Genomic DNA, 27,415 nt, shown 5'->3' on the forward strand with positions numbered 1-27,415 from the left:
CTGAACTCCACTGAGCAACTGAACTGATTGTGCCTCAGGTAAGGCCCTGCCAACTGGAAGAACAGTCAGTGTGACACAAGGGGTTGTGTGGCTGAAAAGGCACGCAAGACAGTGTGTCCACAGCATCAGACCATGCCGGGCACAAAATGGTTTCAACTTGTGACTGAGACCCCGGAGCCTGGCAAGTGGGAGGTGAGACACTTTCCCCATGTTGGCCTTCTGTGCTGATTCCTAGAATCCTGTCTGTTCTAGGCTTCCCTTCCCCCTGAGTTTCTGCTGTTCCTGCCCTCCTTCCTATCTTCCTCCCTGATTTTCTTTCCTTGATAGGCCCAGAGTACCAACTGCCGGCTAAATGCTGTGTGCGTGTGTGTGTGTGCGCGCGCGCGCACACACGCGCATGTGTGTATGTTTGTCTCAACACACTGTGCCTGCAGCCACTCCCACCTCCAGCAGGCGTGAATGAAGCTTTGGCTCCCTGCCCTTACCCTTGTCCCCGCTTCTCTCTCCTCGTCTGGGTATGAGGCAGCCCTGCCAATCACAGCGAAGTCAAATCATTGACCCGGGATCTGGACAAAGCTGATGCTGAGCAAATGCAATGTGATGCTGAGCTCTTCCAGGAGGAGGGGCAAGTCATGCCCACATACCAGGTGACCCAGACCCACCCCCTGCACACTGCAAATAAAGACGCCAGCCCCAACCCCACCTCAGCCTCTGCCCTCTCAGGCCATGGTTCCTTATTTTTGAAACCCTGAGAGCCTCTCCACCCCCCACCCCCAGTCCACTGTCCTTTCTTTGGCTGCTGATGCCTACCTGTTGCCTCCAGCGACTTTACAACGAGTCAACTCTGACCACCATGGAACAAGTGGCTGAAAAAGTTCAGAAAGTGCTGAAGGTACCAGCTTTCCATCTCCTCCCTGCTTAAATCTGTGTTTCCCTCTACATTTCTATTTTCTTGTTTCACTTTTATAGACTTTAGTCCTCCTTTCTTCCAGTCCTCCCTCTTGGATCCTTATTGTCATCTTATCAATCAATAGTAATTATAATAAATATTGTTGCATACTACTTTATGATTGACCATGCACTTTCATATCCATTAGCTTCACAAAAACCTGTAAAATTGGTGTTATTATCTCCATTTTTTTTTTCAGATGGGAAAACGAAGACTTAAGATAATCATAGTGGTCGTGGTTTAGTCTCTAAGTCATGTCCAACTCTTGTAACCTCTTGGACTGTAGCTCACCAGGCTCCTCTGTCCATAGGATTCTGTCCATAGGATTTTCCAAGCAAGAATGCTGGATTGGGTTGCCATTTCCTTCTCCAGGGGAATCTTCCCAACCCAGGGATTGATCCCAGGTTTCCTGCACTACAGGCAGATTCTTTACCAACTGAGCTACCAGGGAAGCCCATAGTAGCTTGCCCAAATACACCCAACTAATACTTGCTGGATAATGCACTTCTATCTACCTACCTACCTATCTAGGACAAAGCTGCTTTCAGTCCTTTTTTGGATTAAGTAAGGGTTTGAATAAGTAGCTAAGCAAGAGTTTTGGGTCAGAATGAAGTTTCTCAAATCCAAGGTTCTTTCTACTGCACGGCACTCTGTGTGTTCTGTTCACTTTTGTGATAACAGGAGAGTTCTCTTACTGACAAAGAAGAAAGCATACTTTCCCCAATGGGCTGGGGCCGGGAGACCTAGGCGTTTTTCTTTTCTCAGGAGCCTGGGGTGGGTGGGGGGCTGGTGGTGCTGAGTGGAGGGGGCACCTCTGGCAGGATGGCATTCCTCATGTCCTTGAGTATTTCAGTCCCCGGTTTTGCTCTCTCTGCCTTCTTGGGGTGACCCTCAGGACCATAAAGCTCATCATGGCTCAACTCCCAGGCAGACTCCCTCCAGCTCTGACTCTCTTTCTTCTCTGAAAGCTAGATCTTGCTACGGAGCCCCATTTCTTCCAAGCCCATCTGAGCCCCACCAGTCCATTGCCAGTGTCTCTATGGCCCACACACCCCCAGTCAGTCGTCTCCAAGCAGTGTCTTTAAGTGTCAGATTCCAAGCAGCACTGGCTAAACACTAACCTAAGAGAATCATTATACAGCCTCTCCTTTCCAGGTGTTGCGAACCCAAGATAATTGTTCCTTCCCTGTCTTTACTACTTCATGTTGTCTCCCCCTTGGCAGGTCTCCTTTAACCAGCTGATGAAAGGTCTAGGATAGAAACCTACCTCAATGCAGGAGGCGACAGGTAAGCCAAGTTGGCCTATGACTACTGTGCTTGACCTGAAGAACGTCTTTTAGAAATTGAATTTGAATGCTTTTAGGCAGAGATTGTGTCAGTTTGCTTTCCACTTTGCATTCTTCTGTTGCCTGACTAACCCTCCTAGGTATTTCAAGCTTTTCACCCCTACCGAGTGTTCATCATGGTGCCCAACAAATAGGAGGTGCTCCTCAGTGGTCGTTTCCCCTTCATTTCCTCCTCTCCGGAGCAGCCTTAATAAACCATAGGCTGCTGCTTCCCAAGCAGTGCCACTGACCTTGCATGTGTCCTTTTAGGTCTGTGGTGGCCTCTAGGGAGGGGACAGAATATAGTGCCCTGGACAGGATTGAGGAACTGAAGAAGGTCTGTGTTTTCCACTGACACTCAGCCAGAGACCTCTGTCCATTCCTTCCCATGGGAACATCAAAGCCCCAATATCCAGCCAAAGCCCATCCCCCACCTCTCCCACCCCTCCCCCACCCAAATCCCTGCCCTGACATCCTCACAGTAGGTTTGTATCTGGAATCCTCTTGGTGGCCTCCCCTCCTAGGTGGCTGCTGGGAAGAAGAGGGTGATTGTCACTGGCGCTTCGGTGGGACTCTGTGAGTATGAAGATGGGTTGTGTGGATCAATTTTACAGGAAAGCAGGCATAGGAGTGGAATAGCATGGAAGAGCCATTGACAAGGTTTATGTAGATTTAGCTCGAAAACAGAAAGGATTTGCATAAAGAAGTTTGATTTTATGATTAATTAGGATCCAGTTGTATGCATGTGGATCAAGGGGAAGGGATCCTATCTTAGAATAACTGTGTACCAATCCATTCCACAACCAAAACAGAGAAGTCCAGGGGTCAGTCAACTATGTTGGTAGGTCAGTCCAACTGCTGCCTGTTTTTGTAAATAAAGTTTTATTGAAACAGCCATTTATGTTTACATATTGTCCATGGCCACTCTCATGCTTTAAAGACTGAGTTGTGGAACAGAGGTCATAGGGCCCAGAAAGCCTAAAAAATTTGCCTTCTGGCTCTCTGCAGAAAAAGCTGACCCAGGACTAGTCCCTTGCTACTTAAAGTGTGGTCCTTACACCAGCAGCACCAGTATTACCCAGGGTTTGTTAGAAATGCAGAATATCAGGCCTCCCCACCTGGGATTTACTGAGCCTGATTCTGCATTTTAACAAGATTCCCAGGTAGTTTGAGAAGCACTGGGCTAGAGGACCCCAAGTTTCCTCTCAGCTCCACAGCTCTGACTCTGACTCAGGATTCACTCAGCAGAGCCTGGACCCCAGCAAGGGCTGGATGTGAAATGAGGTACGTGAGGAGAGCAGGACACTGACCTCATGAAGCTTTCAGTTCAGTATGTTCAAACTTTCCTCCAGATTTCTCAGGGGAACTTGTTAAAAATGTGAAGTCCAGGGCTTCCCTGGTGGCTCAGTGGTGAAGAATCTGCCTACCAATGCAGGAGACGTGGGTTAGATCCCTGATCAGGGAGGATCCCAGTGCAGCGGAGAGGCTGGGCTTGTGCACCGCAACTGTTGAGCCTGTGCTCTGGAGCCGGGAGCTGCAGCTGCTGAACTCATTTGCTGCAATTACTGAGGCCTGCAAGCCCTGGAACCCGTGCTCCCCAACCGGAGAAGCCACCATGGTAAGGGGCTTGTGCACTACAACTGGGGAGTAGCCCCTGCTTGCTGCAGCTGGAGAAAAGCCCTCACAACAACAAAGACCCAGCAGAGCCAAAAATAAATAAGTAAAATTTTAAAGAAAAAGAAAATTAAAAAAACATAGGTCCAAAGGATTCCCTGGTGGTCCAGTGGTTAAGACTCAGTGCTTCCACTGCTGGGGGCCGCAGTTCAGTCCTTGGTTGGGGAACTAAGATTCTGCAAGCTACATAGTGCAGCCAAAAATAAAAATAATAATACAAAAAAGTAGGTTCATGGGGTTCTCTCCTTCAAATTCAGATCCAGTAGATTTTAACTGGGCCCAGGAAATTGCATTTAAACAAGCATTTGGGGGTATTCTGATGCACATGGGCCCCGGGCAGCACCAGAGTAACCCCCTCATGGTGCCCTCCTCCCTCTCTAGGCTCCTTTTTTGGCAGGCCAGATGGACTACTGCATGGATAACCCAGACTTTTTTGCCAGTCCTGGTTGGTTTCAACCCATTAAGCATGGCCAGGTGAGCCTTCTGTAGTGAAAAGTCATGTCCAGAGCCCCGGGGGAGGTTGGGAGGGAACCTGTGAAAATTACAGGACGATCACAAGAGAGGGCAGGGCGAACATAGCCTTGTTCACCAAATCTCAGAATAAAAAAGTAAAAAAAGGGTGTTTCTAGCTTAGAAAGCTTTTGGTTGGTCGGTTGGTTTGTTCTCTCATTTCAGAAAGGACTGAAGGCAGCTTACAAAGGATAGATAAGAAAGCATACATTGAAAGCAGAGTAAAGAGGTAAGAAAAACACAGGTCAGAGGACAGAATGAGCTCAGGAAAATGATCCCACAAAGACCAGTACTTTCATCTGCTGTGGGCCCCAAGCCTCTTTTCAAAGAAGAAGTAGTGAGTGCTGACTAGCCGCCTACTCTCTCTCCTTTACCTATTTTGATTATTTTAGAGCCCTTTCTCCTTCATTCCACAAGCCCCTTGGGTCCCTCTCTGGCTACTCACATCCCCATCCTGTTCCCCTTTCCCGAGATCCCTGTGCCTCCAAATGACCTCCCTCTTATTCTCTGTCTAAACGGCCACTTTGAGCTCAAGAAGGTCAGCATATTAAACCAATAATGCTTAATTGTAATTCTGTGGATGCACTGCCTTGAGAGTATTAAAAAAACGTAAGAGAGATTTTTGTAGGAGAGGTCTGATGTAGGCTTGAGGTAAGGTCCTGAAATATCTGAATTTTGGAAGCATCCTTGGAGATTCTGATGTACAGCCAGGTTGGGGAAACTCTGCTAAATAAACCATTGGAGTGGGCCTCTTGAAGAAGTGGAGGGTTTCCTGTCACTGGAGGTATTTTAGCAAAGGCTTGTTGATTACTCAACAGTTGCTTTGTGTATCTGGTGGTGGTCTTGGGGAGAGGGACAGCTGAGTTCTTTTGGAGACTTTTTCAACTCTCAGATTCCAGGCATGTGGTGTAATTCACATGAAGGTATAAATGATCTCTTTTAATGGAGGACCTTCCTTTACCAAAAATGTTTCTGCTGCAGTGGATGCTAATTTCAGGCACTGTGACTAAGTGAAATGAAGGATTTCAAACAATGTAGGCGTGGAGATCTTCCAGTTGTTCCTTAAATCAGTGGCTCCCAAACTTGGCTGATCTTCAGAGTCGTCTGGGAAGCTTTTTAAAAATACAGATTTGGAGGCTCCACTCCAGAACTTCTGAGGCAGATTCTCAGAGTGGGCATGGAATCCAGAAATGGGTAATTATTAAAAACAACAACAACAACAACAACAAACCTCCCCAGGTGATTTTGATGATCAGCCACGTCTGGGAATCTCAGTTTTCAACCACACAGTAAACACTCTCCTCTCTCTGCTTAGGTCTCCTCTGTCTGAGGTCTGTAGAAAGTTTCAGAAGTAGTTTGAGGACAAGTTATAGAAAACACTTTACCCAGTAGGTATATAACATATGAAACTTGTTTGACCCAGAAGTAATGCAGATGAAAAAAATACTAAAATAGTTCAAGAAGGGAGGGAACCTTTCTGGAATGCAATGAAAAGAGGAAGTTAGGGAAGCCATAGACAGAAATAACTTTTTGAGTTCTTGCCATGGTGAGTAATTCCCAAATTATCCCCTTTCAAAGCCTGGAGAGCCAACCACAGAAGATCCCCATTCTTTGAGATTCTGTGGTTGCACCTAAGCAGATAACAAACCTGTTGCTCTCCTCATCCACTCTTTGTCTTGTTCCTGATTAACTTATTCAAGGGAGGTTCCCAACTGTTAGGTGCTATACTTCAGACCTTGTAGCTTGGTTCTCTCAGTAGGAACTTCAGCTAGTGAGGGGTTCACTATTTGGAGAGATTTCCAGAATATATTTCCAGGAATGGGAAAAGCTTCTGATGGACCCTAAAACTGAATAGGTGGTGATTATGACATTTGGTTGATGAGCATTCTCTCAGGTACCTGCAGAGGGTGTAGCTAGTGTGGTCATGGCAATGAGACCTGTGGAAGGACCAGGTCATGAGGAAGTTCTGGTCTCAGGCTGGAACTTTACACTGGAGTGTCGGTTTTGTTCTGGGCTTCAGTTGCTGAATGTTTTAACCCTCATCCTTGAGGTTCAGGGACACAGTGCTCCTGTGGGCATCAAAGCACATCTCTCTAGGAAATTGTAGACCTCTGACCCCAATCCCAATGTGGTCTCTGATCTTGATTCCCATCTGAGGTCCTTCCTTTAGGTTCTTAAAGACAATCCCCCCTCTGTCTCTCTTTGGGCCCTAAAAATGATCCCACTGAAGACTGGAGTTCAACATTCTGACAAATAGCGGAGCAGATGCAGAAACTGCAAGAGAAACAGGAAGCTTTTGTGCTCAATCCTGCAACTAGGGTGAGATCTGCCACTGCCCCTACCTCTTGCCCCCAACTCAGGATGGTTTGCCATCGAGGGCCTCTGATTTTAGCTTCTGTTACATCTTGTCTGGATTCCTGGCATTGTGTGTCTACTGAAATGTTGTAAATCACATCCTATTTTCTCATTTTGTTTTTCGTCTTAAGATGTGTTATTTCCGTTCTGGCCCTGTCTCTTAAATCAGTAATTGTTAAAGACCTAAATGGTCTAGGGGAAGTTTCTATTTAAAGACATTCTTTTGCATCTGTGTGTGTGAGTGTTGTTTTGCTAAGTTCCTTCAGTCATGTCCAACTCTTGGCAACCCCGTGGTTGTAGCCTGCCAGGTTCCTCTGTGGGTATTCTCCAGACAGAAATACTGGACTGAGTTGCCATTTCCTTCTCCAGTAGATCTTACCATATAGAAAGTATCAAGTAGACTGGTGAACTGCTTTATGTCTCTTTTATATGTTTAAATTTCAAATATGGGATTTTAAAAACAATGGGATGCAGTTTCATCCTTCTGCCTTTCTAAAAGTCTCCAAAATTGACTTGGACTTTCTAAGTCTCCTGTGCTCCTGTTCCTTTTGTCTCTGGATTGTGACTGCATCTCACTAGCATCATCTTCTCTTCTTTTCACCTTACAAAGTACCTTAACCAAATCCCTGATCCTCTCTGCCAGGGATGGGCACGTCTGTGACATTTCCTTGACCTTCCTTCTGCGAGATTGGAAGGCAGGAATTCCATATCACCCACAAGTTCTGTATGTTTCATCTCCCAGGGACTTATCTCTCCTTCTCTCTGCAATTATTTACTTTTAATCTCCTTTTCTCAAACTCTTCTTTTTATCATTCTCTTTGCTGTTATCTCTTTATCTGTTTGGTGTGTCATGTCACATATCATGTTATGGCTGCTTCATCGGTCTGTCCAAAGAACAGGAAATGTGGTGTCTGGATTAGTAAACTGCTATTTAAAAAGGGGAGGATGTAGTGGGGAGAAAGTTCTTGGGAAAAAGAAAAATCCTCTCTGAAAACCCTTATCCCCAAGTAATGGAAGACTCATTATTCTGGCTTTGTCTCCAAAGTCCTGAAAGTACCATAGAAATGACCAGAGTGGGGCTCTTTCTCTCTCCTCTTCTCTCAGTTAAGCTCTCAACCCAGCGTTCCTCCTCACAGCACACTGGGGGCCACTAGTCCTACAAATACCTGTGGAGTGGCCACTAACCAGAGCACATGTCCAAGAGCCACTGTAAGCAGACTGCACACACAGTGGTCACTAACTAATAAACTCCAGGACCCTCTTTCCACTCCCAGATTCTCCTGGGTGCCATCATCACTCCCCAACCTGAGGGCCTCAGTGATTCCTTCTGGATGAAAAGTAGAAGCACCACTAACATCCTTCTGGAAGCCCTGTTGCCAGCAGCCCACAAGACTGTGGACCATTGTAGATGGGGCATTGCAGCATCTCCAAGGTAGGGAGGATCTGGACCAGAGAGAGATGAGAGTCGGACAGCTGGGGGGACAGTGCAGATGGAGGAATGGCATATCCAGACCTGGAGACTGGGCTTAGCACCAAGACTGGGGCCCTGTTGGTCCTTCCCTGAGAAGGGAGCTGGATGGGGACACTGGTGGTCCCATGACACGGTCACGGCACCTGGCTTGTTCCCAATGGACCCTGGGTTTCTCATGTCCGGACCTGATCCCTGTGCCCACCTGGGACATCCAAAGCTAACATGGCTTCTGAGAGTCTTTGCTTTGGGGATGGTCCAGGCCATGTGGGGTAGAGGTCATATTGCTGTGTGCCTACTCCCCTCCCCAGGGTCTCTTGCCTGGCTTCCATGTGGTTCACTTACCTCCTCGTCAACTCTCTGATCCCATCCTCCTCTCAGTGCTCTGGATGCTCTCTCCCACTCTCTGCTCTTTAGTTTTCCCACCAAAGCCCTTCCTGCCCTTCTTGAACGCAATCTGGCCCTTCTTCCTGCACCTCCATCAGGGACCAGCAGAACTTAGTTTCAAGGGAATTGTGCCTTCCCTTGAACTGCATGGGAGGGACCTGGGTTTTCTGAAGGGTGCACTGGGCCTGCCCTGGGAGATGGTCACCTTTCTCCCAGATGCCTTTTGGAAATCCTGCAGACATTTAAGTGGGCTTCTCAGGTGACCTATGGTCAAAGCCCCAAGATCACCAGCCTGATGAAACAGGCCAGCAGCAGGTATGTAGATATATATTTGGAGGGAGGAAGTGGCTTGGGCAGAGAATGTTCTGAAAGCAGCGGAGACTCTATGGGATATGTTAATGTGGGAAGTTCTAGGGATGGGGACCTGTGTGTTAGAGGGTCAGGATAGGCTTTGGGTTCATTTATTCCTATGCTCTTGCATTTGTATTTTTCTCTGATCTCTGAACTTTTTTCACTGTGATCGCTCCTCTCACGTCCTGACCTCTGACCCATACTCAGCCTGGTGAGAAAGGCCAAGTGTACCTGGTTGGCTGGCAGACCCTGGGCATCATTGCCATCATGGATGGAGTAGAGTGCATGCATACCTTTGGTGCCGATGGGACTCCTGTCCAGACTTTCCTCCTGATTCTTCCTGATCCAAACCAATCGGTCTGCTATCCAAATTCTTTCCTACTCCAACCCATGGCGGGGCGCCTTATTCAGTGTTCATCCTGCTCTATCTAGATAGGCATTCAGTCAAATGCTCCTTCTTTTGAACCTTCACTCAGTCCTTGATCCCTTGCTTAGCTATGGCCTCCCATGTGTGTTACTCCACACCCTGCAGCCCGCTTGCCACTTTCCTCCCAGTCCCACTGACACCTTCCAAGCCTGGAACCTTCCTCTCCTATGAAGCCTCTCACTCCTCTCTCCCTGATTTCCTAGATTTCCGAGATGTCCATGGCTCTCTCATTGCTGGTCGCAGTGGCATGTTTAACCTGGCGGCTGAGCTTATCAACCAGGTGGAAAGATGATGGGATGTGGGGAAGTTGGGAAGATAACTAGTGTGCAGAGGGTGGGAAAAAGAGGAAGGTGGAAACAGATAGGGGAATATTATGGGATTCCTTTCTAGAGAAGGGGAAATGGGTTAAAGGTCATGAGGCTTTGGGGCAGCATGGAGACAGTGTGGGAAGCTCTGAATTCACCCCCGTAACCTGGCTCTAATCCAGAGCTCTTCCATCAGCTGCGTCATCTTGAGCAAAACACTTTTTACTTCTTTGAGTCTTGGTTTTTTATTGTACATCTGTAGATAAAAGCTCTGGACTCAATGTCCTCTAAGGGCCTCTTTGGTCTCCAAGTCTGTGTGCCAGAGTTTTTCATGGGAGGGATTCTCTCCTCTTTTTCTGCCCCAGGGTCCCCATTTCTCCTTCTCCCAGGAAGACTTCCTGACTTCCATCCTGCCGTCCCTCACAGAAACTGACACTGTGCTCTTCATTTTCACCCTGGATGGTGAGAGGGAAGATGGGAATGGTGGGGTGAGTGGCTGGAGGCAGCAGAATGACTCAGAGGAACTATCACTTTTCCAGGTCTTAGGGTGTCTGCCCAGAGGTGGGGGCAGCAGTATGTATACTGGGCCCCAGGGCAGGAGGAAGAGCTGCCAGAGAGCTGCCCTTCCACTCTGATGGCCTCTCCCTCTCCTTAGACAGCCTCACGGAGGTGCAGACACTGGTGGAGCAGGTGTAGGAGAAGACCTCCAACACCCAACATCCAGGCCTTGGCACACAGCACCATGGGGCAGTCCCTGCCAGTGAAGGGCCAGACTTGAGGAGGGGACCCCAGGGAACGGTGACAGCCAGGTCTTCCTGGAGATGCTGCTCCTGCTCCTCTCTCTCTCTCTCCAGATCCCTCTGAAGAAGCCCTTCCCCTCCATCATCAGCATCACATGGCCACTGCTTTTCTTCAAATATGAAGGGAACTTCATCCAGGTATGAGGGATGAGGAGGTAACGTCTACAGTGAGGGGCACAGAAAAGGAGGGATCCCAGGAATTAGAAAACCCAGGGCTGAGACTTCCCTGGTGGTCCAGTGGCTAAGACTCTGCTCTTCTACTGCAGAGCACAGGTTCAATCCCTGGCTGAGGAATTAAGATCCCACATGCCGTGTAGGTGGTGCTAGTGGTAAAGAACCCGCCTGCCAATACAGGAGACGTAATATACGTGGGTTTGACCTCTGGGTTAGGCAGATCCTCTGGGGAATCGACACGGAAATCTACTCCAGTATGCTTGCCTGGAGAATCCCATGGACAGGAAAGCCTAGTGAGCTACAGTCCATGGGGTTGCAAAGAGTCAGACATGACTGAGCCATTAACACTTAACTTATGCTGTGTGGAATGGCCAAACAACAACAACAACAAGGAAAACCCAGGGCTGGAGGGTAGAAAGGGTTATTTGACCTCCACAAAGCCAGCTGGGCAAGTTCTTGTGTTCAGTTCAGTTCAGTTCAGTCGCTCAGTCGTGTCCGACTCTTTGAGACCCCATGAATTGCAGCACGCCAGGCCTCCCTGTCCATCACCAACTCCCGGAGTTCATTCAGACTCACGTCCATCAAGTCAGTGATGCCATCCAGCCATCTCATCCTCTGCCATCCCCTTCTCCTGCCCCCAATCCCTCCCAGCATCAGAGTCTTTTCCAATGAGTCAACTCTTCACATGAGGTGGCCAAAGTACTGGAGTTTCAGCTTTAGCATCATTCCTTCCAAAGAAATCCCAGGGCTGATCTCCTTTAGAATGGACTGGTTGGATCTCCTCACAGTCCAAAGGACTCTCAAGAGTCTTATCCAACATCACAGTTCAAAAGCATCAATTCTTCGGCGCTCAGCCTTCTTCACAGTCCAACTCTCACATCCATTCACGACTACTGGAAAAACCATAGCCTTGACTAGATGGACCTTTGTTGGCAAAGTAATGTCTCTGCTTTTGAATATGCTATCTAGGTTGGTCATAACTTTCCTTCCAAGGAGTAAGCGTCTTTTAATTTCATGGCTGCAGTCACCATCTGCAGTGATTTTGGAGCCCAGAAAAATAAAGTCAGCCACTGTTTCCACTGTTTCCCCATCTATTTGCCATGAAGTGATGGGACCAGATGCCATGATGTTAGTTTTCTGAATGTTGAGCTTGAGGCCAACTTTTTCACTCTCCACTTTCACTTTCATCAAGAGGCTTTTTAGCTCCTCTTCACTTTCTGCCATAAGGGTGGTGTCATCTGCATATCTGAGGTTATTGATATTTCTCCCAGCAATCTTGATTCCAGCTTGTGCTTCTTCCAGCCCAGCATTTCTCATGATGTACTCTGCATAGAAGTTAAATAAAATAAGCAGGGTGACAATATACAGCCTTGACGTGCTCCTTTTCCTATTTGGAACCAGTCTGTTGTTCCGTGTCCAGTTCTAACTGTTGCTTCCTGACCTGCATATAGGTTTCTCAAGAGGTAGGTCAGGTGGTCTGGTATTCCCATCTCTTTCAGAATTTTCCACACTTTATTGTGATCCACACAGTCAAAGGCTTTGGCATAGTCAATAAAGCAGAAGTAGATGTTTTTCTGATGATCCAGCGGATGTTGGCAATTTGATCTCTGGTTCCTCTGCCTTTTCTAAAACCAGCTTGAACATCTGGAATTTCACAGTTCACGTATTGCTGAAGCCTGGCTTGGAGAATTTTGAGCATTACTTTACTAGTGTGTGAGATGAGTGCAATTGTGCAGTAGTTTGAGCATTCTTTGGCATTGCCTTTCTTTGGGATTGGAATGAAAACTGACCTTTTCCAGTCCTGTGGCCACTGCTAAGTTTTCCAAATTTGCTGACATATTGAGTGCAGCACTTTCACAGCATCATCTTTCAGGATTTGAAATAGCTCAACTGGAATTCCATCACCTCCACTAGCTTTGTTCCTAGTGATGCTTCCTAAGGCCCACTTGACTTCACATTCCAGGATGTCTGGCTCTAGGTGAGTGATCACACCATCATGATTATCTTGGTCATGAAGATCTTTTTTGTATAGTTCTTCTGTGTATTCCTGCCATCTTGTGTTCTTGTGTTACCAGGTCACTAAGCAGAGTTCTCAAGTCAATGGGCTGCTCCATTCAGTTCTCTTGAGAAAAATGCAAAATATAGGATGGGCCACCAATTAGCTGACAGATATTCTTCTGTCCTTTTTCACAGGTTAATTATCAATACTAGAGTCATCTACACTATGCAGAAGCCTTTGAGGCATATTTTTTTTGCAAGTTTTCCTATGAGTTCACTGCAGATAACAGTACACTGATACAGTCCCTGCTCACTAAGGAAATTATGATCAGTACAAGCGCTGGTAGTAACTGTAGCAATAATAATCACTTTGGGTGCACTTTGCAGTTTAGGGTTTGGAGTGAGCACCAGGATGTCTGGATGCCACTTCAGCTCTGCTTTGTGGCCCAAAAGAAAAAGCAGTTTTACGTATCTCTGGTCCTCAGTTTTCACACACAACATCCCTTATCCTCCAGGAGGCAGAACCAGGCCCCTGAAAAGTGGGGCTGGACAGATGTGGCCTCATCCATTATTCAAACCACCTTCTCCAGGAAGCTTCCCAACTTGACCAGACAACAGCTGGCGTGCTCCTTACCTGCCTTCAGAACTCAAAGGAAGTCCCTCTCCCCCTGAGCAGGGAATCCACACTCCTTTCAAAGTGTATCTTTGTCTTTCCTTCTAAATGGTGTTCATTCATCATATCCCTATTTCTCTTGGCATGCTTTCCACATTCACTATTGCTTTTGAGCTCTCACATCTCTCAGAAGTCTTTTCCAATTACACCCACCTTGTCTAGACCCCTTCCTTTTATGCTATATACTTCTTCACACTTATAGGTTCCATTGCATAGTCATAATACCTCATACACAGAGGCCTTTGCACTTTACAAAATATTTTATGTATGTTTTCTCAATCCTCTTAACAACCTCCTAGGGATTGTGTGTTCAATGTCCCCATTTCCCAAATGAGAAAGTTGAAATGAAGACATTAAGGGATTGTAATCATGACTACACAACTAAGACAGAAATCAGGCTTTTTAAAAATTAATTATTATTGCTTTTTGCTGCACTGGGTCTTCACTGCTGCAGGCGGGCTTTCTCTAGTTGTGGCGAGTGGGGCCTACTCTTCATTGCCATATACAGCTTTCTCGTTGCTGTGGCTTCTCTTGTGTAGCATAGGATCTGGGCTTGTAGGCCTCAGTAGCTGCAGCGTGTGAGCTCTAGAGTGCAGGCTCAGTAGTTGTGCCGTGAGGGCCTAGAAGCTCCACAGCTTGTGGAATCTTCCTGGACCCGGGATCGAATCCAAGTCCCCTACATTGGCAGGTGGATTCTTATCCACTGCACCATCAGGGAAGTCCAGGAGTCAGGATTTGAACCCAGTTTGAACCCAGGTTTTGTGACTCTAAATCCATGGTTTATTTCACCATATGGTATAAATTTCAACCATGTCCATGAGTTGTGTGAGACTCTTTTATTCATTCATTCAGCAAATAGTTTTAGAGTACCTGTCACATACCAGGTACTATCCCAGGGGTGGGGGATATAGTAGGGAATGATAATCTGTGGTATTTTAAAGCACTGTATTTTTAAAGAAAATTGTAACTATGATAGCAATATATTTTTTTATTGTCAAAACTTTCAGAAATACAGAAATCAAAGAGGAAAGAAACCATCCATAATTCATCTTCTTCCAGGAAAACCCCTCAGACAAATTTTAGAGAATATCTCTCTATTTTTTAGTGCATATGTAAAATATTTATATAAAAATAGTATACTCGGCATGCTGTTTTTAACTTGCTTCTCTTTATTTAAAATTATAAACACCTTTCTGTACTAATGTCATTTACCTCATAATTTTATTTACTTACTTATGACTGTGCTGGGTCTTGGTTCCTTTGCATGAGTTTTCTCTAGTTGCGGCGAGTGGGGCCACTCTTCGTTGTGGTGCACGAGCTTCTCACTGTGGTGGCCTCTCCTTTTGCGGAACACAGATTATAGAGCCAGGCTCAGTAGTTGTGGCCCATGGGCCCAGGTGCATCCATGGCATGTTGAATCTTCCTGGACCAGGGGTTGAACCTGTGTCCCCTGCCTTGGCAGGAGGATTCTTATCTACTGCACCACCAGGGAAGTCCCTACCTCATCATTTAAAATTTTCTTTCTTTACTTATTTAGTTATTTATGGCTGTGCTGGGTCTTCTTTGCTGTGTGCAGGCTGCTCATTGAGGTGGCTTCTCTTACTGCAGAGCACCAGCTCTAGGGCACTCAGGCTTCAGTCGCTGTGGCACATGGGCTCGGTAGTTTCAGCTCTGGGCTCTAGAGCACAGGTTCAGTAGTTATGGCCCACGGGCTTAGTTGCTCTGAGGGACATGGAAATCTGACCAGGGATCAAACCCATGTTTCCTGCATTTGCAGGTGGATTCTTTACCACTGAGCCACCAGGGAAGCTCTCTGCTTCATCATTTTTAATGTCAGTATAGTATTCCTTGGAATGGATGGACCATCATTTTTTACTCTAACACAGTCATTAGATGTTATAGTTTCAACATTATGGCTTTTATTAAAGTGCTGCACAGAATATCCTTATACACATATTTGACACTCTCATTAGTATAAACCTCCAATAGTGGAATCACTGGCTTAAAGTATATCTAAAATTTTAAAGGTTTTTTGATGCATATTTGTACCTCCAAAAAGGTTTATGAACAGAGGGTAAAATTGGTTGTTCCCCCACACCCTTAAAATACTGGGTAGCATTGTTCTTTTGAATCTTCGCTAATCAGCAAAGGGAAAAACAAAAAGCATTGAAGTGTGAATTTATATTCCATTACTACGGAGATTGGCTGCTTAAAGATATTTGTTGGCCTTTGAATATATATATATATATATTTTTTTTTTTTTTTGACTGCACTCTGCAGCATGTGGGATTTTAGTTTCCAGACCTGGGATTAAACCCATGCCCCCCTGCATTAGAAGCAATTATTATTGCTTCCTGAATATTTTTATCTTTTTCTATTGCTTCTTCATATCTTTTGGGCATATTCACCTGTTCTTTTTTAGGGTATTTTTTTCTTACTAATTTATAAGAGGGAGTATATATAGCAAGGATGGTAGCCCTTTTTACCCATTCTATATTTTCCCCTGGTTTATTATCTTTAATTTCTACGTTTCTGATGTCGAGACACTTTATTTACACCTTTTTACATGGTCAGATCTATGAGTTTTTGTGTATGTCTTTGTGTGGTTTTTGTCTTTTGCTTGATTCTGGTTTTTTATCTTTTAAATGTACTGACATTGTTTAAAATAAGGAGGCTTCTTTTAAAGCTTATAAATCTTTAGTTGTAGAAATATTTTTGATGTAAAATCTGCCCACACTTTTATTTTGAAAACTTTTAAATCTGCAGAAAAATTGCAAGAATAGTACAATGAACACCCATATGCTTTTCGCTAGATTACCAGTCATTAACATTTTGCCACATCTGCTTCATCTCTTTTTTCCTCTGAATCATTTGAAATGTAATTGGAGATATGATACTTGACACAAATTACTGTGTTCCCTAAGAACAAAGGGCATTTGTCTCCATAATTACCACATAATTATTGCTCGAGAAAATGACAATTAATACAACATGATTATCTTATACAGACTATATTCAGATGCCCCCAATTATTCTTGTATTGTTTTTATCTTCCGGATCCAGGATCTGATCAAGAATAATGCGTTGCATTGCATTTCATTATGTTTCTTTAGTTTCCTTTAATCTGGCTGAGTCCCTCAGTCGTTTTTTATGTTTTTCATCAAAACAGTGGTGTTTTAGAAGTCTAGACCAATTGTTTCCCAGTATGTGCCTCACTTTGGATTTGCCTGATTGTTTTCTCATTATATTCACCTTAAATTTGGGGGCAGGATCCTGCATAGATGTGGCTGCTCCTTTATCATTGTATCACATGGGGAGGTTCCTGATGTCAGTTTGTCCCTTTGTTTGGTGGTGCTATGTTTGATCATTTGGTCAAGGTGGTGTCTGTTAGGCTTCTTTTTATCTTATTCCTCAGCATCTTTCACCCATGATTTTAGCATCCGCTAATGATTCTTGGTTGAATCAATTATTACTGTGAAAGTTTTCAAATGGTGATTTTTCTGTTTCTACCCTTCTGTCTACATTTATTAGCTGGCATTCTTCTGTGAAGAAAATCTCTCTTCTCTCCCCATCTTATCTACATTTGTTTAGTACTGATATGAACTCATGAATTTTTGTTGCTCAGTGTGTTTTAATCTATTCCTGTTATTACTCATTTTAATGCTCAAAATGCGAGCTAATTCAAGCTGGCCCTTGTGTTCTTGTGACATATCTATCCACATTAGCATTTAAACACTCTACTGTGCTGCTTTTTGCAAAAAAAATTTTTTTCCTGTTCTCTTATGCAACATCATACACTCTTTTATGCCTTGCATTTTTGCTTAACAAGATATACTGAAAATCTCTCCAGTTTATAAATCTCTTCTTCATTATTTACATTTGTGTGTGTGTGTGTGTGTTTATGTACCCAGGGGAGAATAGTATGACTTACAGTTGACTGTCTGTATCCATGGTTTCTCCCTATCTACATGTTGTTGTTAGTCACTCAGTCGTGTCCGACTCTTTTGTGATCTTATGTACTATAGCCTGCCAGGCTCCTCTGTCCACAGGATTTGCCAAGCAAGAATACTGGAGTGGGTTGCCATTTCCTTCTCCAGGGGATCTTCCCAACCCAGGGATCAAACCCACATCTCCTGCATTAGCAGGCAGATTCTTTATCAATGGGCCACCAGGAAAGCCCCTCTCCACATGTAGAAGCACAAAATGTAGGGGCACAAAAATGTTGGCCCAAGTTCACCTTATACTTCCCCTGGTTCTGGCCATGAGATCAATCATTTTCCAAGGAACCCTGATTGTCAGTAGAAATTGATATTTAGAGAGCTAGGTACTTGGTATGCTCACTGCTCCTGGCTTGTTTTGCCTCCAAGCCCTTTCAGTAGAAAGAAAAGGAAATATATAAAGACATATGTTTTCAAAGACACATATATATACATGTACTCTGCTCCAACATCATCAGTATACTTATGCACCTGTTCAGTCCTGCAGTGAATACCAGTTTCGGAACTGCTACCCTCGTACCACTGTCACCAACAAACTTACCAAGAAGTGGTCAAGATTTTTGCAGTTCTTTTTGTCCTTTGGTCACATCCCACTCGAGGTAGATAAAATGTTCAAAAGTCACTTGTATTAATTTTTTTTCTTTGTGGTTATGTTATTAATGTGAGATACAGTTAGGTTCATTTGTTTTTGTTTTCAATTTCAGATTTTTTTTCAGTGTTTGATCTAATTTTATCTTTTGAACGTGTAAAATGTGAAAGTAAAAGTCACTCAGTTGTGTCTGACTCTTTGCAACCACATAGACTATACAGTCCATGGAATTCTCCAGGCCAGAATACTGGAGTGGATAGCCTTTCCCTTTTCCAGGGTATCTTCCCAACCCAGGGATTGAACCCAGGTCTCCTGCATTGCAGGCAGATTCTTTACCAGCTGAGCCACAAGGGAAATATAACATGATTTAAAAGTCAGAACTTAAGAAGTTGTCTTCTTCTCTATTCCTTCCCTCCCATTCCTACTCATTCCTGCAAGTAACAATTTCATTTGTGACTGACTTCTCCTCCTGTGTCTTTTTTTACCAAAAAAGTGTGCGTGTGCGTGTATGCTTTGCACTTCTTTCTTATACAGGAAGCAGCTTACTATATATACTCTTTTGTGCTTTTGCGAGGCACACTGAAAATAACTGCACTTTGGTTTATAGAACTCTGTTTTGAAAAGCATCTCTATTTTTATTTTTTTAAAGAAAGTGGTTTATTTATAAATTTATTTTTTAACTATTTTGGCCATGCTGTACGGCTTGTGGGATGTTAGTTCTCAGACCAGAGATTGAACCCAGGCCCTTAGCAGTGAAAAGCATGGAGTCCTAACCACTGGACTCCCAGGGAAGCTCCTGTAGAACTCCTCCTCATTGTTTCTCACGTTCAGGTGTGCTCTACATGTGCAAGGTCATTTGGGTAGTCTCTTCTGCAGGGCATTTGAACTGTGTGTTTATGTATATACATGCTGCTGCTGCTAGGACACTTTAGTCCTGTCTGACTCTTTGCTACCCTATGGACTGTAGCCCGCCAGGCTCCTCTGTCCATGGGATTCTCCAGGCAAGAATACTGGAGTGGGTTGTTATGCTCCCCCCTCCAGGGGATTTCCCTACCCAGGGAGTCTCTTTTGTCTCCTGCATTGGCAGGCAGGTTCTTTACCACTAGTGCTACTTGGGAAGCCCTGTAAAATATATGAAATACACTCATTTTCTAATGATATGGTGGTCTTGATGATCCCTTGATTGTGAATTCTTTTTTTTTTTTTTGATTGTGAATTCTTTATAAATTTGAGATATTAGTCCTTTACTTCTGATAAACAGGTAACAATAGAACAAGGCAGTGGTTAGGGGCACTGATCCTCTGCACAGTGGAACATGGTGTAACTTATAGTTGACTCTGTGTACCCATGATTTCTCCTTCTCCACATTCCTGGGACAGGAGCATTGTAGTACTGTGTACTTACCATTGACACAATCCATGTATAAGTGGGCCCTTGCAGTTCAAACCCATGTTGTTCAAGGGGCTCTATATATTATATTTTCTATGAGTTTTAACAATACAAAAGTCTTTGCTTTAATATTTCTGGGGTAAAACTTAGCAGTCTATCTTTTATTGAATCTGTATCTTGAGAAACAGAAAGCACCCCTCACCCTACCCCCACCCCCAGACTGGAAAGGAGCTCCATCTGTGTTTTCTTTTAGTACATGTTTTCTTCTAGTAAAAATGGTCTTTCTCTTGCTCTCTTTTATTAACACCATTTTTTAAATGGAAGTCTGTTTATTTTACAATGTTCTGTTAGTTTTGGGTGTACAACAAAGTGATTAAATTATATAGTATATATGATTCCTTTTCAGATTCTTTACCATTATAGGTCATTATAAGATATAAGATACAGTAGGTCCCTGTTGCTTATCTGCTTTATATATAGACATGCCTAAATGCTAGTCCCAAACTATCGTTAGGAGCTTATTCTTGTGTATAGGGTGAGGTATGGACTCAATTTTATATTTTTCTGAAGACTATACAATTTTCCCAGTATATATTTTTAAAGTTCATCTTTTCATAAGTGACATGAGATGCGATCTGTATCAAACACTCAGTTCCCAGGTGCAATGGTTTATTTCTGGAAATTTGTGTCTGTCTATTGATGTGCTGATATCATACTGTTTAAATATAGATACTTTATGGTATATTTAATGTCTGATAAGGGCTAGTCCTTGCTTCAATACTCTTCTGTATAACTACTGCCCTTTTTCCACATGAATTTATTTTTTATAAGGTTTATTTATTTTTATTACTTTTTGGCTGTGGTGGGTCTTTGTTGCTATATGCAGGCTTTCCCTAGTTGCGGCAAGCTGGGGCTATTCTTCGTTGCGGTGCAGGGCTTTTCATTTTGGTGGTTTCTCGTTGCAGAGCATGGGCTCTAGAGCACAAGCTTAGTAGTTGTGGCACATGGACTTAGCTGATCCGAAGTTTGTGGGATCTTCCTGGACCTAGTGTCCTTTGCATTGCAAGGCAGATTCTTAACCACTGGACCTACAGGGAAGCCCTCCACATGAACTTTAAACTGAACCTGTCTAGGTTCAAATATGTAAAACTTAAATATTTTTATGTTTGTTTGTGTGTGCTCAGTCCTGTCAGACTTTTTGTGACCCCATGGACTGTAGCCCACTGTGCTCCTCTGTCCATGGAATTTCCCAGGCAAGAATACTAGAGTGGCTTGCCATTTCCTATTCCAAATGGTTAGTGATATAACTCATATTTGATTGATATCTCCCCAGCTGCATAGTCTGACATGTAGCCGATAGCATCAGTACTGCATACTGGCCAGCTTTATTCTGATTGGTCAGATTTCTGTTCTTAAACTCAAGAGTGTTTGTTGATCACTTGTCAAGTATTTTCAATATGCCAGGGGTTTGTGTGACCAGCTATTTATAGGGCTGCAGAACAAGGAGGTGGTAGTAGTAGTATCCTGTTTCCTCAGCCTGGTTAGATCCAAGTACTTAATACCCTCAGTTCCTTTACTGGATGCCTGGTACCCTCAAAGATGTTACAAATGCAAGATATGAGGGCCAGGAACAGGTGATAATTAATACAGTCCCATGTATTTGTACAACTTTTCAATTTCATTGTGATTTCATATCCAGGAAATGATTGTGGCTTATCACTAAATCAGAAGACTTGGATTTAGGTCCTGATTCTATGTTTCACTATTGTTATTTTACTTCTGACTTCTAGTTTCCATATATGTAGAAGTGGTACAGAAAAAAATCTATTTCATAGGATTGTTTTAAGAATTGAATTAATTTTTTAATAAACATCACAGTAACCATGGTATTGATCAGTAACCATGTATCAGCCATTACCAAAGCAAATTTTGTCTGCACTTTTGATCCCTAGATTCCTATCTTATAATAAGGCCCTGTTTATTCTGCTGCTTACTGATCCCTCATTTTCGATATCCCCATATATCTGCCATATTTAGAAGTTCCAGCATGCGCTAAGCACCAAGTGGGTGCTGAATACAATGAGTATAGGGGCCCATGTGCTTCTTGGGCAGATTCTCCAAAACCACATGTTGGACCTCCTCATTCATAACTCTAAGCGCTTCTGGTGAGCCCTGGCCATGCTGCAGGTAGGATGTGATGGGGTGGGGCTGGGTGGGGCCTGGCCCCAATGCCTAGGCTGCCATAAGAAGCATATTTCAGAGGAATGGAGATGTGTAGATGTGAGGGCTGACTTTTATTCTGTGCCTCTCCTCCTCCTCCTATCAAGTCTGTCCTCCTCTCTAAGAAGTCTGTGTGCACACATAGATGTGTGTTTGTGAAATTATAACTATTAGGCAAGAGTCCCAAGGTAGCTAGATCCAGATACGCAAAATGATGTGCTCTAGAACTTTCAGCATTTTCATACTGTTCATGGGGTTCTCAAGGCAAGAATATGAAGTGGTTTGCCATTCCCTTCTCCAGTGGACCACATTCTGTCAGACCTCTCCACCATGACCTGCCCATCTTGGGTGGCCCCACAGGGGATGGCTTAGTTTCATTGAGTTAGACCAGGCTGTGGTCCATGTGATTAGATGGAATTCCAGTTGAGCTATTTCAAATCCTGAAAGATGATGCTGTGAAAGTGCTGCACTCAATATGTCAGCAAATTTGGAAAGCTCAGCAGTGCCCACAGGACTGGAAAAGGTCAGTTTTCATTCCAATCCCAAAGAAAGGCAATGCCAAAGAATGCTCAAACTACCACACAATTGCACTCATCTCACACGCTAGTAAAGTAATGCTCAAAATTCTCCAAGCCAGGCTTCAGCAATACGTGAACCATGAACTTCCAGATGCTCAAGCTGGTTTTAGAAAAGGCAGAGGAACCAGAGATCAAATTGCCAACATCTGCTGGATCATCGAAAAAGCAAGAGAGTTCCAGAAAAAGATCTATTTCTGCTTTATTGACTATGCTAAAGCCTTGACTGTGTGGATCACAATAAACTGTGGAAAATTCTGAAAGAGATGGGAATACCAGACCACCTGACCTGCCTCTTGAGAAACCTATATGCAGGTCAGGAAGCAACAGTTAGAACTGGACATGGAACAATAGACTGGTTCCAAATAGGAAAAGGAGTACATCAAGGCTATATATTGTCACCCTGCTTATTTAACTTCTATGCAGAGTACATCATGAGAAATGCTGAAGAAATGCTGGAAGAAACACAAGCTGGAATCAAGATTGCTGGGAGAAATATCAATAACCTCAGATATGCAGATGACACCACCCTTATGGCAGAAAGTGAAGAGGCACTAAAGAGGCTCTTGATGAAAGTGAAAGAGAGTGAAAAAGTTGGCTTAAAGCTCAACATTCAGAAAATGGAGATCATGGCATCTGGTCCCATCACTTCATGGCAAATAGATGGGGAAACAGTGGAAACAGTGTCAGACTTTATTTTTGGGGGCTCCAAAACCACTGCAGATGGTGATTGCAGCCATGAAATTAAAAGATGCTTACTCCTTGGAAGGAAAGTTATGACCAACCTAGATAGCATATTCAAAAGCAGAGACATTATTTTGCCAACAAAGGTCCATCTAGTCAAGGCTATGATTTTTCCAGTGGTCATGCATGGATGCGAGAGTTGGACTGTGAAGAAAGCTGAGTGCCGAAGAATTGATGCTTTTGAACTGTGGTGTTGGAAAAGACTCTTGAGAGTCCCTTGGACTGCAAGGAGATCCAACCAGTCCGTTCTAAAGGAGATCAGTCCTGGGATTTCTTTGAAAGGACTGATGCTAAAGCTGAAACTCCAGTACTTCGACCACCTCATGCGAAGAGTTGACTCATTGGAAAAGACCCTGATGCTGGGAGGGATTGGGGGCAGGAGGAGAAGGGGACGACAAAGGATGAGATGGCTGGATGGCATCACCGACTCGATGGACGTGAGTTTGAGTGAACTCTGGGAGTTGGTGATGGACAGGGAGGCCTGGTGTGCTGCGATTCATGGGGTCGCAAAGAGTCGGACACAGCTGAGCAACTGAACTGAACTGAGAACTTTCAGCCCTTAGCTCTGCTTTCCTCTGGGTCACTCTAATTCTCAGGCAGGTGTTCTCCACTAGGTGGCAAACTGGCCACCAGCAGTGCCAGCTTAACATCCTACCAATCCAGCAACCCTGGTGGAAGGAGAGTTTATCTGTCCCTGTGATTCCTGCAAATACCTGAGGGAGGGTTTTCATTGACTTGTCTTGGTTCACATGCCTATCCCTTAGCCAGTCACTGTTCTTTGGGGGAAAGCAGCCCTCTGCCTAGGCCTGGGTCATGTGTTCCAATGGAGGAAGGGGCAGGAAGTGAGTGTCAATCAAACATATGTCACATGTAGCTATGAGAATGGGGGAACAATAATTCCCCAGAGGAAAATCAAGGTGCTGATGCCAGGAGGAGGAGAAACGGATGCTGAGCAGATAGCACAACAGATGGTCCTGAAAGTAGGGTTGCTAGATATAGCAAAGAAAAGTACAGGACACTGGTTAAATTTGAATTTCAGATAAATAAAGAATAATTTTTAGTGTAAGTATATTCCATGCAATATTTGAGACATACTTACTCCCTCCCTCTCTCTCTCTCTCTCTCTCTCTCTCTATATATATATATATATATATATATATATATTATCCATCTGAAATTCCATTTAGCTGGATATCCAACATTTTAATCTTCTAAATCTGGTAGCTCTACATGAAAGGGATCAGCCAACGGTCATTTAGTGAGCAACCACCAGGGCCCCAAAACAACTTTTTTAAATGAGTAAAACCAACCAGTCAACTGGGAAAAAAAGCCTTCATGCTTTTCTTGTTTCCAAAGTTGGGGCAGGTCAGGGGGGCCAGAGTATACATGATCCAGTCCTTACCATCCCAGTATGGCCCAGCTAATGGAGGAGAGACAAAGCCAACACTTGAAACAGAGAAGAATTAAGTGTCAAATTGCATGATCCTTACTGAGGTCCAGTAGAATGTCAGAGAAAATAGAATCTAGGCACTATAGCAAAGCAGAAGGTTTCACAGAAGAAGCAATGTTTGAGCTAGGCCTGCAGGTTATGGCTAGGGAAAGGTGAAAGGCAGGGCATTCTTGTGAGAAGGAACATTAGCCGAGGCCCAGAGTAGGGATTAGGCATGATATGTGGGGGAAAAAGATCTGGAGTCATTTTCACAGAGTGGTGAGGGGTGATGCAGGAGCAGGAAGGTGATAAATTACGGAAGATTAAAAACCAAACAGGAATTTAGACTCGCCAAATGTAGCTAGATCTGTGCTGTCCAAGATGGCAGCCACTGGTCATCTGTGACTACTGGAGATCTTGAATTGAACTGAACTCTACATTTTGTTTAAAAAGTGAAGCAGTGTAATTTTTTTCATTAAATACAACTTTATTCTTTTGGTAGGACTTTATTTCACTTTTGCATTGAAATTCAGCACTTGACCTGAAATGTGCTGTGACTATAAAATGAAAACTGGATTTCAAAGACATGGTACAAAAATATTATAAAATATCTCACTCATAGTTAATTTTTAATACTGTTTACAAGTTGAAATAATATTTTGGATATATTGGATGAAATAAAATGACCAAAATTTATTTTACCTGTTCCTTTTTTAATGCAGTACTAGAAAGTTTTAAATTACATATGTGACTCACATTTTACTTCTATTGAACAGAGCTGAACTACATGGAGAGGAGAAGGGTGGTGAAAAAAAATAGAAGCAAAGTTTTCAGATGAACAGTCTTACAAGCAGCATAAAAGATGGATGTGGTTTGGTAGGAAACCAGAGGGAATGAGTTCAGTTTAAGATGACCAGCCTCTGGGGTTGGTGGGATGTGGCCAAAAATGTGATCAATTTGCTATTAATTCTCCAGTTTAACCCAGCCAATCAAGGCTCACCACCAACGCTTTTAGCCCAATTTTCCTTTATATCTGGGGATTTGAGTTTGGGATTGCTTACCAGGATGAATTCTCTGACTGGTCTTCAAGATCCCAGCCTCCCCATCTCCTGATTGCTTTTCCTTCCTTGACCCCATTCGCAGCTCCCCTGGCCCTCTAGCCCATCATTGACCTTCCCGCTTCTTCCACATCGGTTCTCCAGACAGCCGAAGCATGATGGTTCGAGAGCCTCCTTCAGGTGATCCACTTCCCTCAGCCACTTATGCAGGAAGCTCCCATCTTCCGTGTCCAGGTTGCACACGAGAAGGAACAGGTAACTCGCCAACTGCTAGTCATTTAGGAAACACCAATGGCAACCCACTCCAGTATTCTTGCCTGGAGAATCCCATGGACAGAGGAACCTGGCAGGCTACAGTCCATGGGGTCGCAAAGAGCCGGACACGACTGAGTGACTTCACTTTCACTCTTCTGAGTGCTTGCGGTGTGTCAGGAACTTGACTTGGCACTGAATTTACAAAGCTCAGTGACACTCTGCCAGGAGTTCCCTGTTCATGGAGGCAACGTGGGTTGTGACAAGTATCAAGGAAGTGTGAAACAGGTACTACAGAAGTGCAGAAAAGGGGTCTTCAGTTTTGCCTGGAGGGGAGTTAGGAAAGAGAGGGAGAAGGGGTCTTTGAACTGGGTCATGAACCAGGCCTGGATTAAGTTTTCTGGGTCAGGATGAAGGCTTCTCTCTGCTCTTGACCCACCTCATTCTAACTTCTAGTCTTTGGAAACTCCCTTCTATTCTTTCATCCAACCTGGTAGCTTCTGACTCCCACAGTGAATACGTGAGCTCCTCCAGGGTTCTTCCTCAGATGACCTCGTATTCTCAGGCTTCAGTTCTCCCTGCCTCTTCCCTACAGGTGATCCCCATAGCCTTGCTGAGCCTCCTCTTCCAGTGCTCCAGTGCTCCATCCCCGAGGCCCAGGCACACCTGGCTGCAGCTCCGTCTGTGGGGCTGTGAGGAGCGCCCTCTCTCGGCCAAGTCGGAAGCGCAAGGCGGACCCCGCTGGAGACCCTCAAACCTGCCCGGCCTTGAACTGGTGTTTCTGGGCGCGTGGAGGGGGCCAGCCCAGCCCAGTCCACCCCTTGGAGACTTGCTGGACCAGCAGCAAGTGTGGTGGGAGGAGAGGCCCATTCTTTAGGAACACCAGCTGTCCGGGGTGGGGAGACAGTTTCTCTCCTGGGGGAGAGCTTGCTCTGCAGCCAGTGGTCTCCACTTCCCCTGGCATATTCCGATTTCAGAAGTAAAACTGAATGTCGTCTTCTGAAAAGTTAACTTTCCACTCTCAGTTGATCAGAGTTAATAGATCAAAGTCAATAGATCAGAGGGGAACAGGAAGAATGGCATATGTTGGTCCCAACAACAGGCTTGTTTCTGTACTTCTCCGCCTACCTCCCAATTCCATTTTCAGTGGCCACTGACCCAGATCTTATTCCAGCTTCTTTATATTCCCCCATCTCCAACATGTAGGTGCAAATGTGCACACACACACACACACACATACACACACATATATTTCACTCCTACACAGGATCACACAAGGAAGGAGCAGTAGGAACTTAGCTAATTCCAAGGAAAGAGAGAAGAAATTGTGTCCCCAACAGAGGACATCCAGAAAATAACAATCCCGACAACGACAGGATCCTCATCACTAGAATGAATGCTACATCCACACATTTTAACATGAAGTGAGCATTGCATCTCCTAGCCAGTGTTTGCAAAGGAATGTAGGGAACTCTGGCAGAGTTGAACACCTTTCAGTGGTGGACCCAACACACACTAGAAACCCCAGTACATTTCAGACCTCAACTATCACCTGTTTTGACAAATCAGAGGCACCCTGGCCCATCCCAGACCCCTGCCAGCTCTTCAGTGCCTATGAGGTATGATCCCTCTAATAGAGAGCTGGCTCCCCCTTGTGGCCAGAGAGTACCTTGGTGCTAGATACCCAGGAACTCTCAGGGGACAAAACTTCTCTGAAGCTCACTTGAAACTTTTGGTACAAGGGTGACTGCTAAGGAGCCAAATA

The 27,415-nt window shown here is 44.4% G+C and overlaps 1 protein-coding gene across 1 annotated transcript; it reads left to right on the forward strand.

Annotated features, from left to right (window-relative positions):
* On the forward strand, positions 1-26,650 carry GCKR (glucokinase regulator). Its single transcript, XM_086328376.1, is given in 28 exon segments — positions 1-194; positions 510-550; positions 553-647; positions 824-892; positions 1,715-1,801; positions 2,173-2,203; positions 2,206-2,236; positions 2,545-2,611; positions 2,799-2,850; positions 3,338-3,339; positions 4,330-4,373; positions 4,375-4,422; positions 6,672-6,777; positions 6,819-6,822; positions 8,068-8,245; positions 8,885-8,987; positions 9,227-9,321; positions 9,648-9,726; positions 10,117-10,213; positions 10,407-10,459; positions 10,461-10,511; positions 10,606-10,689; positions 21,410-21,559; positions 25,567-25,653; positions 26,246-26,278; positions 26,281-26,335; positions 26,338-26,387; positions 26,389-26,650. Coding segments are annotated over 28 exon segments (1,887 nt in total). The 5' UTR covers positions 1-132; the 3' UTR covers positions 26,422-26,650.
* Positions 26,651-27,415: the final 765 nt, after the last annotated feature.

This window comes from Bos grunniens, chromosome 11, assembly GCF_055505025.1.
Source record: "Bos grunniens cultivar Pamir isolate PY7600 chromosome 11, Bosgru_T2T1.0, whole genome shotgun sequence".
Taxonomy (NCBI): domain Eukaryota; kingdom Metazoa; phylum Chordata; class Mammalia; order Artiodactyla; family Bovidae; genus Bos; species Bos grunniens.